General features: G+C 39.5%; 2 protein-coding genes across 2 annotated transcripts in view; one reads left to right on the forward strand and one right to left on the reverse strand.

Moving 5' to 3' along the window:
* Positions 1-19,372, reverse strand: part of bop1 (BOP1 ribosomal biogenesis factor) — a 65,098-nt gene that overhangs the window by 21,011 nt on the left and 24,715 nt on the right. The window lies entirely within an intron of this gene.
* On the forward strand, positions 13,469-18,500 carry scxa (scleraxis bHLH transcription factor a). Its single transcript, XM_066675847.1, has 2 exons — positions 13,469-14,041; positions 18,462-18,500. The coding sequence occupies exons 1-2, from the start codon at positions 13,469-13,471 to the stop codon at positions 18,498-18,500; spliced, it is 612 nt and encodes a 203-aa protein (XP_066531944.1).

A 19,372-nucleotide genomic window follows, 5' to 3' on the forward strand; every position in this document is an offset into this window, starting at 1 on the left:
CAGGTATGAGCCATATGAGTGGTGTGGGGGAGAGTTAGGTGAAGGAAGTCATTGGTTTGGACAGAGAAGTCTCAAAACGTCTGTTCTTTAATGCTTAAAACTCTTATCAGCTCATTGTGAAGAGAATGTTCGGCACAAAATGAACTGAGAGCTGAGAGAAGATTATGTGAATCTGCAAATATTTAAGGGAAGTACAATGATGACATGATGTCAATACACAGAACACAAATCTGAATAAAACACTGATCAATCATGTATGTACCCAATGTGGCAAGAAGCATAAGGTAATCGAAGGCCTTTTAATGACCACTGGAATTCACACTTAATCGTTTTATTAATTGCAAAAACAACAACCCACCCACAAGAGCACTATGGTCTAGTCCCAGTTAATGGCATAAGCCCTAAGGCATTCTGCAGAATTGCATGACATCAGAGCGAAGGATGAACAACAGTGGTGTAAGCATGGCTCAAATATGGGGGGGGGGGGGGGGGGGGTGCTAGACTGTGACAGCTATCTGACCCTCCTAATTGTAGACCTCAAGAGGGTACAATCGTATACATCCTTCTAACCTCTAATTGTAAACATTACAATATATTTCCTATACATATATTTTGTAATATGATTTCAGACAACCATAAGGTGGGCCATACCATTTCTCATCTCATCTGTCTGCTTCACTCCCATCATTAGGGCCCTATTTATTCTGTTTATTATTACTATAAATTTTTTAAAAGTTTTTATCCATTTTGAGGCATTTCCCATGCGTGAAAAACTCATGAAACTTGGCAGAGGCGTCATGAAAAATCTAAAAGCTACACAGAACGGATTGTGAAGAACGTGGTCAAAAATTCACCAAATTTAGTTAGGTCCTTATCATACAAGACGATATCATTGATTTTTTGTGACTCTGCTTAACAGGAAGTCTGTCATTTTGGTTTGAATGCATGAATTTTGACAATTCACATGCCAGTTTTAAGGGGCTTTAAACAGGAGTTCCTTAATGTGCCAATAGCGCATTAATTTCCAAATTACATACAAAATACCGTCTAGCAAAATTTTGGTAAATAATAACCGAAAACCCCAAAAACAAAATGAAAAAATTTGGGCAGTCTGTTATGCATGCTGGACAGATGACAATTTCCAGCTTATTTTCTGGGTTCTGCACCAAGAATCATGTATGAAGTACACAACCATTACATAGTTCACCTCTTATTAAAACTGAACTGCAATAATAAAACAGTTCCTTGTTAGCTGTGGTTTACACAAGAACTCTGTAATATCTTTACTAATAGTAGGCTGCTGAAGAATGATGCACACAGATGCTATTGTTCATATCTGATGTCACATTGTAAAACTTTACAACAAACATGGTGACATCCTTTTTAGCTACAGGCAATGCACAATCTCTCTAAGTGAGAGATCTTGGGGGTAGAATGAATTGGCAATGGTTGGTTTTCAACTTGGAAGACACACATGAGGTAATGCTAGGGTGAAGCTTTTACAAGATCTTTGCTAGGATGCCTCACCCATGAAGTGCTGTCTTTACAGGAGAAGATCAAACAAAGAGGGCCCTCTGTTAAAAAAAATGCTCCCTCTTCGTCCTGTCACTTTCTAGGCCGCCATGCTGAACATGACCCCCCACATTTTCATGAGGTGCACTCATAAATGGGCTCAGGGCACCCCAGAGAGCTTAGAAAATTGGCCACACTCCAAGACGAATAGCCTGAGGAGCAAAGAATAAGGCAACAGGTCTTCACCCATCTTTTACAAGATTGTTGACTGCTTTTGCTCACTCACAGATAAGATCTGATAAAAGAAAATACCTTTGGTCCTACTGTACTTGGTAAAGGTTTAGATAAGCAGGACCAGTCTTGCACCTTATGCTAAGAAAATAAGTTATTTGAATAAATCACAGATAAAAATGTACAAAACTGAAAGCCCTACAAAAAGTATCCTCCTTGGAACATGGCCCATATTAATCATTTAACTTTAATAAAAAACAAATAGATATTGACTTTAGTTCTCTTTCTTTCCCTCAGTTTAAGGACATGCTGCTGGAGTCATGTAATAAAAACCTGTCTGGTGTCAGCTGGATGTTTAATGTCTGTTTCTGAGGCTTTTGAGGGAGCAAAAGCTGAACCTAATAGAAGACGTATGATAATCTGATATCACACAGGCAATTCGCTGCTGGAAGTTTCTCTGCACCGGGGTTAACGTGACATGACACTGGCACAAGGGATATATGATGGCAGGCAAATGACAGGTCAATCCATCAAGACAGGTCAGGAGCCCTCAAAAACCTCCCCCAATTAAAACAAATGGAGCACAAGAACCAAATTAAGACTTCCCCTCTGGTTGATGCTTTGTGAATCAGTATGTCCACTTCACTCACCCAGAACTTTGATGGAACTAGGGTAAAAATAAGCCTGTGCCGCTGTCAGGACAGCTGTGAGGTTTGGGGAAGGAAAATCCGCAGGTCTGCTGCCCGCCGTCAGGAAAATGGCTCAGATTTTCCGCTACTCCCAACCACTGACCTCTCGCTCACAGGGGCGGAATTCCTAAGCTGCCAGGACATCAGGAGGATTGCAGCACAGAATTTGGAAGGGCTTTGAGCTTTGACTTCATGTTATATAGTATTGATAAAAGAACAATGAGAAAATAGTTTGGAATTTTCACTAAAGTGCAAGCCTCTCAATTTTCAATCATAAAATAAAGAAATCAATAACAGGGATAGGCAGATGACTAGGAAACACCCTAACATGTTTCCAAACAGTCATACATCAATATTTAACATCAATATTATACACAATTTATATTATTTTTGTTGTGAAGAAACACAAAAGAGCAAACTGGGGAAGAATTTGAGTAATACATCACAGTGAGAACTGGAGAGGAAATCTCCTATAAACCGGCAGGTGACTAAAGTCCCTTTCACACATGCACATTAACCCAGAAATGTTCCAGAGTTTTGTCATTGAATAAATCATGAGCTTTGGCTACACTTACACTTTACACTTCTTTTGCTAGCTGTTTTTAAACTACCATATATGTATTTCACTATCCAAGCCATTTCTGAAACTCCTGAAAACACATTTCATTGACTGACCTTTTTGTCAGGATTACATCATTAATGTTACCTTGTAAAGGGAAAAATACTCTACACAGTCACTTATTTGAAAGTGGTCTATAACCTGGGGCTGTCTAGACATGAGGACTAAATACAGCAGTGTGTTTTTAACATTTCTTGCAGCAATCTAGTCACTGTCATGTATCAGCATCAGCATGGTGTATAAACAAATCATCTACATCCTACAAGATATATAGATTATTTTGAATGTGCATTAAAAAAAGAAAAAAGAAAAAGGAAGTATATGGCAGCTGTGCATTCCCAGTTGTACAGGAGCCAAAGCCAATGCTGAGTGTAAGATTCTGCATGTGGCTAGTAGGTCATTTCAAATGACATATTACTCCAAATGATGTTTCACAACAGCTCAACTTTGAAGTAAAGGGTAAGTGGACAAAAGTGGCTTAAAAAGTCCTCCCTGTCGGTAAGTGTGATTCAGACCTAGACTGAGTCACGGTGAATAGAAAACCAAATACAGACCTTATCCATCACTAAACCACAAGTATAGTGCACACAGTACAAATGAAGGTACATGCTCTTAGCATTAGAGGATTGGTAAATGTTCACTCAGTTTTCTTCACTCTTCCCTCAGCATTGTGTTCTTTTTATCTTCCCATATTAACTGCCAAAGCACTAACCACCATCTTCATTCCACCTCAAGCATGCTGTCACTGGAGTGCACTAGACTGGAAGTTGTTATTGGATTGGGAGCTACATGCCTGGAAGTGCATTATTCTCAACTGCCTGACTGGAATCTGGAAACAAAGCGCAAAACGAAAGCAACAAACACAAAACACTTCTCAAAATATCTTAAGCTGAAAACATTCAGAAAGGGAGCTATAGGGAATCCTCCCTATATCAGTCACACTCTACACTTAATAGATTTTATTTTTGTTATGCCAGGCAGTGCGGTTCCAGCTCAGGACCTCTAAAATTACCCCTGTAATTTTATAATAAAAACAATACATAGTGTTTCATTAAAGGCATTGTTCACAATAAGCTCTCCTGTCTGGAAACTGGTCTAATGTGTTTACTAAGCTCAAGTGTTAAGGGGTCAGTGTGATATGATGGGCTTTCTCTTTCTCTGGTCATGGCAGAGAAATGGCTGGAAAGGGAGAACTCCAGACGTTTAAAAAACATGAAAAACCATATCAGGAATGCTTTATTCCTGCTCTATAGGTGGGTTATATTGACAAAATTGTGATGTGTTAGATTACTTAATACGGAAGCTGACACAAAATTGGTAGACCGACAACTGCATGGAAGTAAACAAACCGGAAGCGTTACAAAACTGAACATGAGTTACAAATGAGATTCAAATAACATACAGACAAGGTAAACTTATGCCACTTATAAACAGTCATGTTCTCCCCAAACGTACCATTCCAGCCTAAAAAACACAGAGCTTCTGAACATAAACAAGAGAACAGCAGTTCCCCAGAATTCTCAATGTTCCTTTTAAGTGCAGGTATCCACATAATCCTTTCAGATAATTTATACACATTAGCACCTTTAAGGAAATAAAGATGAAGCTATTATTTCTATTTTATTCCTAAATAAAAACAGAAACAGATATTTCAAATAATCTGCCTGTGTTTATTGTGGCTGGGGAATGAATGTGTGGAAAGCCAGTTTCATCTGCCTAAATTAGGTGCTGAAGGTAAGACATGCAGTATCCTAAACCACATTTACAAATCTCTGTTGGATTGAGTGAACTGAAAGAAGCGGCAAACATTAAGGTAAATAAACGTAAAAAAGCAATTTTTTTTGACAAATGTTCTTTTACAATAAATAAGTGTGTTCAGGCAGTGTCTCCATCAGACACAAAGGTTCCTCTGAATCACAAGCAACACAAAAGTACCAGCAAAAACATTACTGACACAGCAGAAAAAGCATCAAGTTGGATGTGCATCAAGAATGTGATCCATGAGTTTAGCTCACTACTTGGCCATAAGCCTGGGACAGATCAACCACAGCTGGGTCACCTGGGTGAGGGTGTCTGATGATCTAAGACCCATAACACACTCTGACACTAAAATCATCAATGAAGATGTGCCTGAACTGCACTACCAGTGTTTCAAGAACTAATAAACAAATCCATTGTAAATGGGTGCCTGTGCCATGTTATCCTTCATCACCCCTTGTGATGTTCAGAATAAGTAATAATGGTCTTGGACCAAAGACACTGGTTTTATAAGATCTTGTCCCATTGCGTCTCCCTCTGGGAGGGTTGACCATATCTAGGGCTGGTTTTGGTATAACTTAATGATTAGACCACTCTGGTCTGTCTGAGTACACATATTGCAGACACGTTAACTCTATCTGGATTGTCTTGGGTCTTAACTTGGTTTTCATGGAACATATTTACTAATCTGACTCCAAAAGAAGCGAAGGTATGATTTGTGGTGACAATGAGATCCAAGTATCCTCCTGACGACAGCTTTCAGGCTGGCCTGTGCTTGGCTCAGAACTATGGCCCAGTGATAATTCAGACATGATCGATGAACTGAGAGCCACATTTGCCCTTGACAGCTTGTCAAGAGTAAACTGGCACAGTGAATTAACACATTGAAAGGGAAGGGAAGTGTACTGAGAGAATTAGGAGACGCAAAACAATCGGAACCAGACCCTGATAATGCATTAACCAGCTGACACTGTGGGGATATGTCAGGAGGGGGCTGTCGTTACGGATGTGGCGTATCGACTGCAGGTTTTGCGGTCCAGGCCTCTGGTCTCTGTACAAGCACAGAGGTCTATTAGGAAAGTGTGTTTGATATTTCAGACGTTTATGGATGTGTCTGCCTCCACCGGAAGATTTCAGAGCTGTGGAAGGAGCAGCAAGTAGGATAGAAGATTGAGGAACTACAGCACACCTGTGTGACCAACACATGTCAACATGTCTGTCTAACCCAGGCTGAAGATGAGGAACACCATAGAAAAGAGGAAAAAGTGACCACCAAAGATGCAAATACAGTCTTAAAATGTACAGACAAAGCACAGACCATGGTATACTGTTACTAAGCCTGTCACGATTGCCATTTTTGTGATTGATATATTGTCCCAGAAATAACTGTGATAAAAAAATTAAAATTAGAAATATTATTTATTTATTAAAATGCCATTTTATGCCACTGATATAATGATAATTTAAGCATAATAATGCAATTACAGCCCTTTAAAGAGCAATGAACCTTTAGCAAATCCCAAGTTGATAATGTAATTGTGTCAGGCCTAAATTTACCTCAAATATATTCTCCCAGAGAACTAAAAAGGTTGAAAATTATTTGCAGTGCTCTTTTGGAAGAAAACTACATTTTTTGTTAAATTTCTTCTAGAATAAAGACAAAGATAGTGTCTACTTAAAGTTTTTATAATCTAACATATAATAAATAACACCTCATGAATAATACATTCCATCCAATACAATCCAAATCAACTCTGTTAATGAAAAGCATTATGGGCGCAAGGTTTGCAGCAGACAGTCTAGTGTGTTTAGCATAAAACTGGGAAAATAAAGTAATTTCAAAATTTGACAGGCTTATATGCATTGAGGAACTTCAGGTGTTAACTTTAATGTGATTTATGAATTCAAACTGGCACTGTAATATTTTTCCAGTTACAGATCTGGCTGGGTTGTGGTGCCCTAGCTTGGCAGCTATGGACTGTGTCTAACTTACAGAATGGCTTCATTTAAAGAGGGGACTGAGGGGATGGGGGGAGGTGGCACCATCTGAGAGCTGCTTAAGCGATGGGATTTATAGAAGTGATTCCATAGCATACTCAGTGAGAGAGACAAGCCATGTGCCTACGCAGCAGACCGCATCTCTTCTCCGCAACTGTAGGTTTGCATTTCCCTCTAATGGGATCATTTATAATCCAAGTAATCTTTACCCCACTGTGGAATTCAGCCGCCACTCCACTTTCCACTCGGCCCATCCACGGAGTGGTGGGTCTGCGAGCCGACGTGTTTCGTAATGCGTCCAGCCTTGTGTGTGAGTGTGTGTGTGTGTGTGTGTGTGTGTGTGTGTGCTTACGCGTGTGTGGGTTTCGTGAGTGGCAGCAGCACGCGGCCCATTAGAAACGCTGTTAACAGCTACCACTAACAGACTGGTGGAAAAATCAGAAATTGGAAAATGACCATGGAATACTATCCAAAACCGCATATCCTGAATAAAGAATATTAGAAAATGAAAGACTGCGAACACAGTGAAAAATAACTATTTTTCACATTCACTGCCTTGATTCAGCTTACTCTGCGTAAACCACGTCAGATTAACGCTTTCTCTCCAATTCACCAAAGAAAGTTTGCCGTCCCTTTCATCCACTGATGTGAGGTTTTTAATACTGACCGACCCACACAACTCCACTGGCTGTAAGTGGTCATTGCCACATGCTCAGAAGGACTGGCCTAAGCACAGTCCTTTCCTTATTCCAGTGGAAGAACTAAAGTCACCAAAGTCTGTGTTTCCAGCCTGTTTATATGCTCAGCGCACCGTAAATGTACCCAAGAGAAAACATGCCATAAAAAGAAGAGAACAGGGGTTAAAGAGTGCTTTAACAATGGAAAAGTCAGAGTAAGTGCAATTTCAAACCAGAACAAAAGGCTAACCTAATTGTCTCCTCTCCGCCTCTCGGTGTAACCTGCCCTCCCCTTTTAAAGGAATTAATTGAAGTCATGGTTGGTGTGACCTCAGCGGCTCTGCGTGTGTGAATGAGAGAGTGTGAGAGCCGAGCGCTCGTGGGCGTGGGTGGGTGCGCGTGTGTATCGGGGGCTACAGCTGGCCTGCATCTGGCTTACATTAAAGCGCCTGTGTTGTGCTGGCCTGAAAGTGATACAGAGGCCCGCTTCCTCAAGCCTGTCCAGACGGAGACACCCCCGCAAGTCCACACTCTTATGCAGGGGTCTGGCCCGACATTTTGGGGTGTGGGGGGTGGGTTAAATCTGCAGTATAAATTGTGATTAAAGTAGTCTCTCTGATTTTATTGGTTTATATTCTTTTGCTGTGTAACATAAAGCATTAAACAAAAATGAAAAAAAGGACACCATTAGGTACAGAGCAAAATATAAAATAATTGAAAAAAATATGCATTAGAATGTGTATGTATTTTTGGGTTTGTTATGAAGGCTAATGTAAGGACAGTAAAAACAAAGATTTCACAATAGCATTCCTGAATACGTTGTCTTATTTTGGTGTTTCTAGGCTCATTTGTCCATGTTTTCAGCTTCACTTACCACATCTGTATTTCGACAATTAAAGACTCTAATCCACTTGTTGTTCTCCATACATTTTAAAAGCCTCCTTTTACCCTTTTATCTAATGGTCCCCATCGAGAACACTAGAGAGAAGGTATAATTTGAGAAGTGGATCATTCTCAGTGCTGCAGTGTCGCTTACATGTCTAGAAAAAAGGATGATGGATTAAATATTATGGCTTATTGCTGTAGAGAATTAATAACTATACATTTAGATCCCTGAAATCACTCTGACGCTGACATGGCAGCCATTATCACTTCACACATTACCACAACACTGTTCTGAGTTTGAAGAGTTTGTACTGTTCGGTTGTTAAGGACAGTGTCATTTTTCCACCTGTTTGTGTTTTCTAATTGGGATTTGGTAAATGCAAGACATCTAATTGCTAAAATCTGGTGCTGTGTGTGTGTGTCAAGCAATGTAATATATTCGGTCACTTAAATACTTAGAATTGTGTTGATAATTAAAACTCATTGAAGGATCATGAAAAAACATATTTTGTAAACCCAGAATGGGTTGGATGGTCCAAATCTAGCTCAATAAATGATCATGCTAAGAGGCATTTTCATATGTATACTGAGTTAAAGATATTTTGTAACCGTAATTTCCTTTCTCAAATTTGTTTAAGGTACACTGTGCATGGAATAGCTATGAAAATATTGAAAGCATGCCCCAGATCTTAGCAATAAAATATTCTGTAAAATTGCTATAATCCCTTACTTTTAACAATGTATGTCTGATGCCAAGTTTAGCAGCAGAATTCAGGCCAGATTACATCTGGTTTGCCAAGTCTCAATTCATGTCCATAAAAAATAAATAAAGACAGAAAGAACAAACAAACAAAATCACACCCCAAGGGCTGCACGATAAATAGTATTCTTATTGAGTGAATAACCCAAGCCTGACAGCATTCTGGCTAGCGCAAGTGCTACACAGCCAGAGAGCCATGTCTGGGGAGATGCGTGGGGTTGAAAAAGTGCTTTCCACAGGTGGGGGGGCTAGATTAGATGTCACACAACACTGGGGAGAAATAATAGGCCTCTAATGACTGTCAGCTGGGAGCCTCTGGTTCTACTTTAAGGGAAAAGAGTGGGCAGGGCCCCTCTGTGACAGGATGATAACAAGCACTGTCATTTGTTACCCCAGACGCAAGGCTTCATGAGGTAACAAAACGGTCCGTCTAAGTAGAGGACTGCTGTGGTCTCACTTAGCCCTAATGAATGTAGTCATATTACGGCCCGGTTGAACTTTTAATATATTGACTGCTGTGCTACAGTTTGCTCTCTAATCCTCAGAAGGTCAACACTGAGGCCCAGAGTAGCAACATTGTGTTTGTGGTCATAAAGAACAGAGATAAGAGTGTAATATTCTGCTGTTTGAAAACGGTGCATTTGTGTTTCATTGTCCCAAACAGCCCTGATTTGTTACCCCAGACGCAAGTCTTCATGAGGTAACAAAATGGTCCGTCTGAGTAGAGGACTGGTCTCATTTAGACTCATGTTCATACGTGTCCATAAACTATTAGCCCTATGTCACTTAGCATGTTTAACTTCATGCTGTTTGGGACAATGAGACAATTTTTTCTTATGATTTTCTATACAAATTAAATAATTAAAGTTACCAAACCAGGAGTTCAAAGCCCTGTACCGTGTATAAAATGGCCCATTGATACAGTCAGTGTGAAATCAGGACACTATTAAATCAAGATACATAATCAAAAAAGGTACTTCTCAGCAACAATAAATTATTTCCTACATTATATGGTTTATAAAAGAATTCAGGGAATTATAGTAGCAGTATATAGAGAACCAAGTTAAAGGATATTGCTATATAAAATAAATAAATAAATAAATCCAAGCCATATGTAAGATAACTGCACATTTTGTTCACAGCCAACCAATTTTCCTTAGTCCACAAAATATGGTAAAGCTATTCCGATATAAAATTGGTTTCACAAGGAAATAAAAAAAAAGACAACTTCAGATTTTATTCCAGTTCCCCCAGAAGGAGGAAAAGTCTGTTCAGAACAGCATAATTGTACATGGTTCAACATGAGGAAAACATTAGTTTAGTGAAATAGTGTTAAAAAATTGACTAATGATTTACTACTTCTAGTAAACTGAGTCAAAAATCCTTTTTATTGGGATAAAGTTAAGGAGTCCTCTCCTATTCAGAGGGCAGTATAAATCTCTACGCTTGTCGCAGCTAATAAGAAAATTGTTTTTATTAATGAAAATATGAAACATGAAAGCATACATCTCCAAAATGTTAAAAAGACACAAAGGTGTTTTTACATGCAAGATTCTCAAAAATATTATCTTTTGATGAATCAAAGGTCTGAAGAGACTAACTTAACCTGAAGTTACTATAATGTAAAAGAATAGAAGGAGATTTGATGCAGCTTTGTGAAGAAAGAAAAATGCACAGACACTACCTCCACTGGTACTGAACTGATGATCATTGTGGGTACTGGGGAACTCTTGAGCCTTTGGGGAAATGAGCTCCCTTCTCTGGCTGACCCGTCTGACTTCAGCTCACATCGCTCATTAATGAGGCTATGGTTCAGGACAGACTAAACATGAAGGCGGCATTTATAGGGATTTACTGCAGCCTCAGAACTTTGGAGCGTTTGAGCCTTTTTTTTTTATCATCTCCACCTCAAGTCAATCTCAAGCCATCATTTTAAAGAGATGTTACAAAACCACATCATTAAACAGGCTGACTAGGCTTGACCTTACATGTTAAAAATCTGTATCTTGAGAGGATTGAGAGGGGAACGTGGCTATTCACCATTTATATCTAAATATTTTCCAGAAATTGAGAGCATGCTGACATCAGAACGTGACCCCAAATTACATGAAGAGGCTGTCTGCAAATGAAGTTTGACTTTAGACATTACCGTAAATGGCACTTTCACTATGTGCTCTATGGGCGGTGGGCCTTTCTCTGTCTAAAAATAGTTAATTTGGTTTTTCTTCTTCAAAAATGCTTTATCCTGTATTCAATTACACAGCAGCCAATAAGTGCTCCCATTAAGCAAAAGTCCCAAATTGTCACTTAAATGCGAGAACTTGCTTCTGTTTTCCAAGGCGACAAATGCTGGAGACAGGAAGCATGGTGTAGAATACCAAATAGGAATAAGCTAAAGAGGCAGAACAATTTGCTCATGGGCACTTTGGCATGGCTCAGTTCAAATCAAAGACATCAGAACCTTTAGACTTATGGCACAAATCCAAGACAAAATTTCCTATGCTTAAAGAGTTTCATTCATTTAAAGAACCACTGCATCTTCCTCCTTTATTGCTTTATTGGAAGAAACGTAACGTGAATCCATGAGAATGGCTACAGTGACTATTAAAACCTGCCTGTGCTGTGCTTGCACTATCCTGCCTTTGTAGATGGATTTACCAATACGGCAGAAATATTAGTTTACCGTAGTTGTCAAAAGGTAAGGTATAAGCATATGTACAACATAATACAAACTAATAAACTTAATACTAACTAATAAAAACAGGCACTTTATAGTTGTCAGTATAAGATGTAAAAATGTAAACTGTATTAAGAACCAAAACATTACATGCCAAGATATTTTCTATAACTATATAAAACATGCACATTGATTTCTTTCTTCTTGGATGCACTGTTTTTGTGTGCAAGATCATTTGGAACAGCATCTGAATTGGTAAGTGTTTTTTTAATAATAAATGTTATTATTAATATTTATTTAATTAGTAAAATAAAACAGCTCAACAGCCTTTCAACACATCAACTTACGAATTAAATGTTACCACGTTGGTGTCCACCTGAATAAGTGAGATGATTTCAGGTTTTTAAATATATTCTAAATTTGTAAACCAATTAAATGTTAAATATTTCAATCATCACAGCCTTCTCTCCAGACATGGATACATAAAATCTGCAATATATACGGCAGGAGGGACAGACTGATCTTCCATGGAGAAGTAACTAATCATTTGTAAATTCTCAGAGAATGAAGGAATCTTAGATGATTCCCAAAACTGACTTTGCTGAGATGGATCAAATGACTCGTCTTCAAAGGGAAAAAGGGTCTCAAGGGAAAAACTTATTCAACTTCTGAGTCACTGGACATGTATTTTACGGTAAACCTAATAGTTTTCAAAATACATTTACACATTAGGTCACAGATGACTCAAAGAAACAGGTGCTAAATTCTGAATTATGGCCCACCAGGACAGGGTTTTGTTTTCCTTTCCTTCAAAAACATGACCAAGCCATGGCAATTTAAGTTTCATGAAAACATATAGAAGGGACATCATGATGCATCATCGAGTCCCATAGGTACAGTAGTGTTACAATGAAATAATAAACTCCAAAAGAAATGGTGTTTTCTGAATAGAGCGATTTAAAAAAAAATGTTGTTTCAAAACATGAAAATTACTGTGCAAAAAATAAATAAATCAAACAAAACAAAATAACAAAAAATAAGGTTAAATGAGGGAGCCTATAGCTTTACTCTGCTGCCTGCCTCCATAGTGTAGCCTACTGAGATATTTGCATAAGCAATGAAGGAGAGGGATGGAGAGAGCGAGACAGAGAGGGGAGGGGTGTATTCACCCCTGACACTCCCACAGTCTATAAAGCCAAACCATACCGCGTAGCTCAGAGTGAAACCACACGTGGATCTCAACTCAGAGGGAGAGGAAATGCTGCAGAAGCAATGAGAGGCACTCAGAAGTACTAAGAGCCCTGAAGAAACAGAAACAGTTGGGAATCAGCTTTCTTTGAAAGAAGGTGTCAAATTCAGTGGATGTGACAGAAGTTATCCCTCAAACTAGGAGACAGTACGGAATTGTGTCAGGATCAGCAAGAGTAAAAAGCAGCAAAAGACAAAGCATTCACATTGCTGTCAGGACTTTAATCCCAAAGTCATGCCACAGTGGAGCACAACCCATGCTGGGAAGGATTAGGAAGAGGGGCAAGTGAGTAACCCTGCATACCTTGCAATTTCCTTACTGTATGATCTATGTAAGTGTGACTGTGGAATTCTGGACCACGTTCGAGATCTAAAATCAAAGGCAGTTGTGCAAGTTCCTACACCTGGTCAAAGATGTCATTTGCGATGGTGCGTCCAGCACCCAGCCGCTACCTTTACTCTGAGATCTCCATGATGTCGGAAGATGAGGAAAACGGCAGCGAGAGCTCTGGATCAGATGACCGTTCATTTCGCCTGGACACCTCTAATTATGAGCTCAAAGTTGGCAGCAGGAAGCGGAAACCAGGCAGCGGTGGAGGTGGAGGAGTGCGGCTCGGGGTTCTGCCGCCGGGCACAGGAAGTATTCCCCCGGTGGGAGAAGTGCGGCAGCGCAACGCAGCCAACGCGAGGGAGAGGGACCGCACCAACAGTGTCAACACAGCCTTCACAGCTCTCAGAACTCTGATCCCAACTGAACCAGCTGACAGGAAGCTGTCCAAGATCGAGACCCTGCGTCTTGCCTCCAGTTACATCTCACACCTGGGCAATGTGCTGCTGGTTGGGGAGGGCTGTGGGGACGGGCAGCCTTGCCACAGTGGTGGACCCTCGTCCTCCTACTTTCACCACCATGGCTCACCCGGACGGGACGCAGAGAACTCACAGCCCAAACAGATCTGCACTTTCTGCCTCAGCAACCAGCGGAAAATGGTGAGTGAGAAGCATGGCATTTTCTGTAGTCTAAAAATATGGAGCTATTGATTTCAAATAAAAGCATGGGATCCGTGAAACCTAGGAAGCCTCTCAGAGTCTAATGAATTTAATTTGTTTTGAAGTGGTAGGAAAATGCAAATGACTTCATTCTGAACAAGGTCATAGGGTGCAAACCTACAGGGTACACTGCTTAGAATGTGTGAACCTCCTTTTATTTTAAGGTAAATGTGAGACTAATAGAAGATGAATAGACAAACAAATAGAAGAAGAAATGTTGTGAATGACACTGTTCTTGCCTTACATAGAGCTTCCATGTCCAATCTGTACAGTGAACTCATGATAATTTAACCATCATATTTCACCTCTGAGCTTGAATAATTACCCTATTCATTCCTTTCTTTATATCATGCACTGTATCTGCATTCTGCTACCATTACTTCACAGACAGACGTAAGATATAGGAGATCAAATTAGCTGCAAGCAAATGCAAAGTATCCGATCAACAAGAGACTGTCAGGCAGTATACAAACACATCATCTGTCTTCCCCACTGCTGGTCCTCAGAGAGCACTGCTCTGACCTTAGCCTGTAAAGCCAACACCACGGTGCATTAAAAATAAAACCGTAAATCACACCCCAGCCATGAGGAATACAATAACACCAAACCAAAAACAGAGGGGAAAACTGTAATTTAAACTTGCTCAGCAAAGAGCCGTCAGATGTGAAATATAACATGCGCCTGGGACAATTAGAGTCAGCCATGAAGTTGGAACGCATTCGGGTTCAGTATATCACCACCACAACGCGCATTTTACCTCTCAAAAAACCTCAAGTTCATCCAAATATATTCATTGAGGGAGAAAAAAAAAAGGAAAAACAAAGTTAGAAAAGGAAAAACTGAATAGACTACAAGAGACAGTAAAGGGTAAAGAAGGTAAGGGAGCAGAGAAATGGTCCTGATGCAGATACAGCATCCTGTTGAATTAAAATATGTGCACTTATGACAAATGGGCCAATGGGAGACATAAATATGCAAATGTAAATGTTCCATGATCTAAATATCAGGCCTAGAGTATTCTGGGAACATCTGCTCCGCCAAGCAGCACAGCACCATCCTGAGCGATTTACACTCACATCCTGTGTTGTTCTAAGGTTCTTCCTCACTGCCCAATTAATAACCCTGTCAAGCAAAACACACAACCTGCTCAAACCCTAAGACCAGAGATAAATCTCTGAAGGGTCACCATGAACTGTGTGAATACATGAAATAACAAAATTAAAAAAGAGCAGATGCTTCTTTGCACTAACCAATATCTGCTGATCAGCTGTACTTGCCAAGTAATCTTTAATATTGTAAAGAACTGCCTCAGCCAGACTCCAAACTTTAAGGAACAATTTAATAATGGAAACACTTCATCCAAGGCTCATATAAAAAAAAGGGGGGAAACCACAACATTCCGATCACATGATCATCTCGAATCCCCCTCAAAGTACAGGCAAGAAATTTGTAGAGCATTACGATCATCTTTTAAAATAAACAGGCTATTCACAATAAGTACAAGCTGTCCACTTTTGGCGACATTTGTCAAAGAAACAATGTTTAAAATCAAAAACATTCAAAAGCACAAAAATTAGGGAACTGTGCTGAAGACTTCAGTGTTACAGCAATATTTAAACCAGATTGAGTCAGTCTTTGTAGTAGGGTTTAAGGGACGTGAGGGCTCCCTCCAAACCACACTCAGCTCTTCACCCCTGCTTAGCGCTCATTACGCCGTGAAAAGCGCCAGTCCAAGACTCACTGTTTTACTGTTTCTAAAGAAAGAGGGAGAAAAAAAAAAAAACACGCTGAAGAGAAAAAACACTGAGGTATAAAGAAACTCCAACAATTGGTTGTTGCCAGCTTTTATAACGTCCATGCTCAGAGTCATGAGACGGAAAGGTCTTCAGGAATCGCCAACAAACTCAGGAGTGGCAGCCTAAATGAAATACAGGCAGCAGGGCATGGTTTTAGTTGCCATGTGTAAGTCAAATGTAAAAAATGATTTGTGCATGTGGGGTAAAACAAATTTTACCATAAAAACTTCTCCCTCTGAAAGCTAAACATCTGGCAAAGATTTAATAGTGCTCACACAGTATCTAAGGATTTTCCCCAACTCAAAGCACAAGAAAAAGTGTGCGTGTGTATTTTATATATATGAAACAACAGCATTTTTTAACCAATGCTCTATTTCATTAAAAAAAAAAAAAACATGAAATAACTGTCCAAACAAAGAAAAACAAAACAAAACAAAACAAAAAAACACATAGGTCATTAGACATGAGCACTCCTCTTGCAACAAGAAATATTGGCGTAATAGCTTTAACAGGTGAGGACAGAGGCTTCAGAAGAAGATGGCAGGGGGATTGCTCAACCGGATGCACAGGGAGGGAGGGCAGGCGCACAGGGAGTGGGACTGGGGGCGAGTGTGGAAATAGAGCGAGTGAGCACGTTTAAAACTGCTTATTCCATGAGTGGAAGCTGTACTGAGACAGTTCAGGTATCTCAGGACACTTCCTCTGCGAGTTTAAGATGGCTAAGCAGGTTGCTAATTAAACGAGCACCAAGATCTGTCCACGCTTTCCCTATAATTGTTGAGGTAACCACCATTACTTGCACATAGAAGGGTTTAAAGCAGTCAAACAGGTTAACAAAAGCAGCTGACATATCATTAAATTATTTTACACACACATTCAATCATAACATGACCACCACATTGGTTCTGCACTCACTGTCCATTCTCTGAGCTCCACTGACCATACAGGAGCACTCTGTTTTGAAGAATTTCACTATAAACAGGTGAATATAAAGAGCATTCACCAAAGGCTCTCAGTGTTGCCATCATGAATATGTCATTGCCCATCACTTTATGTCAAGCATTTCTAACAGCAAAATTATGCACATGCTAAGACACATCTCTGCCCCACTGTACCATGAGAAAAATATATGATTTTACACAATTGTGCAGTACTTTGTGTGCTTCTGCGCCAGTGTCGATAAACAACTGGGGAGAAGAGACAGGAAAAAGAAGGGGGAAGAAAAAGAAAAAAAAAAAGCATGCATTAGAATTACTAAAATTAATTTAAATCAGATATTTTCTCAGCGCAGTGCACTCTTGCCTGAACGTTCTTCAGGAGCATGATAAATAATATTTCTTTCAGACTGAAATATCACGTTAGATCTTAACTTTTATCATTGGTGTTTTACACAAATATCGGCCAATGCTTATTCTGATAACATTTAGATCTTAGTACTCAAGTGTAAATCTCAAATATGACTTTAAAACAAGAGAGAGAACTAGTTCAAAGTTTCATTTAATCATCTGTTGAGACAACGCTGAATTCCCAAGGTTCCATCACTAAATATTAACCTAGGGTGAACCCAAATATTTGCATTGTGTCACAAGTGTAAGGTGACAGCTAAAGGAAAGTAGGAAAACAGAGCTAAATATATTTATATTGGTGCAGATATTTAAAATTTAAGATGTGTTCTGCAATGAAAGGCTTACAGCAGTTAGAAATAAAAGGCGCTAAGGACTTAAGGGCAGGCAGGAGTATAATCAATCTGGGCACTGGAGCTCAGGCTGCAGCAAAATCGCTTCTTTACAGCATGTTAGGCAGGATATGAAAAGCAAATGTAGGCAAAATCCTATTAGTTTGCTGTAAGTGATCCCCAGGGTCACCCCAGCGTTAGCGACTTAAAAGTGGCACTTTATTTTAAAAGAGTTGGGGGAGCCACAGAGACAACTTACAAAAGAAAAACTGCAAAGTAGTAGTCCTGATAAAATGCAATGCAAATTAACAGACATTAAAATTAAATTACTTTAACAGACATTTTTTTTTAAATTACATGCTATATTTTTTGCATCTATTGTAATATTAGTGTTTAGAACCTCAAGAGCATTTTTTTCTTTAGATCAGGTCTACAGCTGTAAACCAATTCTCTCACACACACCACACACACAGACAGGGACAGAGAGAGAGAGCGAGAGTTAGTTTACAAGGGAGATTGTGTCAGTCCTCATTAATAAACACTCAAATGTTTTGACTAAAATTTCCACCTATGGTCAGAGCACACCACTGGAAATGAAACCATTCTATCTGCTGCTGCTCGCAGCAAAGCAAACAGGGAAATTTGATCCAGGTTTGTGTGTGTGTGTGTGTGTGTGTGTGTGCGCTACCACAGAGTGTAAGGTGAGCTTTGAAAAACAGCAGGCCCTAATGCCCACGACTCGGCCTGCAGTCAATGTGTGTGGAGGGGTGGGTATCTGGTAGACAATCTTCACCATGAGGGGGTAAAGACACAACAGTGAGCAGATGTTTACCATCTCTAGTACGGTCCTGTTCTCTTATTAAATCTAATGTGTTCTCTCTCATTGCAGAGCAAAGACAGAGAGAGAAAAACAGCACTGAGAAGTTAATATGAAGAGGATGAAACTCTTGGATTTTGCCGGCTTTGGAAGCAGCACAAACTGTTGACTGAAAACTTGACTTTATGATGTATATATGCAAAATTCCAATTCATATTTAATTCTAAGTAAATCACACAGGGACACTTGTTTACTGGGTTGGAGAACGAGGAGGAAGTAGAAAACAAAAATGACTGGATCTCTCAGACAGCAGCACCTTCATTGTTAGAAGTGTTGAACACCTTTTAAAGAGAAAAAAAAAAGAGAAAAGAAAACAAACCTTGCACATCTCCCACAGATTTTGCTGCAGCTTCTAAGCTCAACAAGTGTCAGAATTTCTCCCTCGTGAGAAGACAGTGGATGTGAAAGAAACTCGCCAAAGTCAGACTGCAAAAAACAAAAGCCAACCACTGAGATGGTCATGCACAGCATCCAGTGGATCATTCATCATTAAAGCTGAAGGACCGCAAATCAAAGGAGTAACAGCAGGAACAGTCACATGAAGACATTCATAGTAACCCTCCCTATACCACAAAAATTATAATAAAAAAGACTGCTATGAAGCAATGAAGAACCCAAAAAAGACATTCAACACTTAACATGATTTAAAATGTGAACCACAATTAAACAAGGTTCCCTTTGACAAATCAAAGATATTCAGCAATTTTTTCCTGCAATTTGGTCTAAAAGTGCATTCAGCTTTTAACTAAATAAGAAGAAATAATTAAAATTCTAGACAATATGTATAATAAATATGGGGAACTAAAACCATGTACTCGATTAAACTAAAAAATATCAACTTATGACAAGAGTCACTGTGTCATTCATACAGTTTCCTTTTTCTGGCCTCAGGTTTGTATAGCTCTGGGTCCAAACTTGCAGTT

This window comes from Hoplias malabaricus, chromosome 6 (genome assembly GCF_029633855.1).
Source record: "Hoplias malabaricus isolate fHopMal1 chromosome 6, fHopMal1.hap1, whole genome shotgun sequence".
In the NCBI taxonomy this organism is placed as follows: domain Eukaryota; kingdom Metazoa; phylum Chordata; class Actinopteri; order Characiformes; family Erythrinidae; genus Hoplias; species Hoplias malabaricus.

Excerpts from the sequence above, each read along its gene's own strand:
- scxa (XM_066675847.1), top strand. The coding sequence starts at position 13,469 with ATGTCATTTGCGATGGTGCGTCCAGCACCCAGCCGCTACCTTTACTCT. Across the intron at positions 14,042-18,461 it reads TCAGCAACCAGCGGAAAATG|AGCAAAGACAGAGAGAGAAA; the intron begins GTGAGTGAGAAG and ends CTCTCATTGCAG.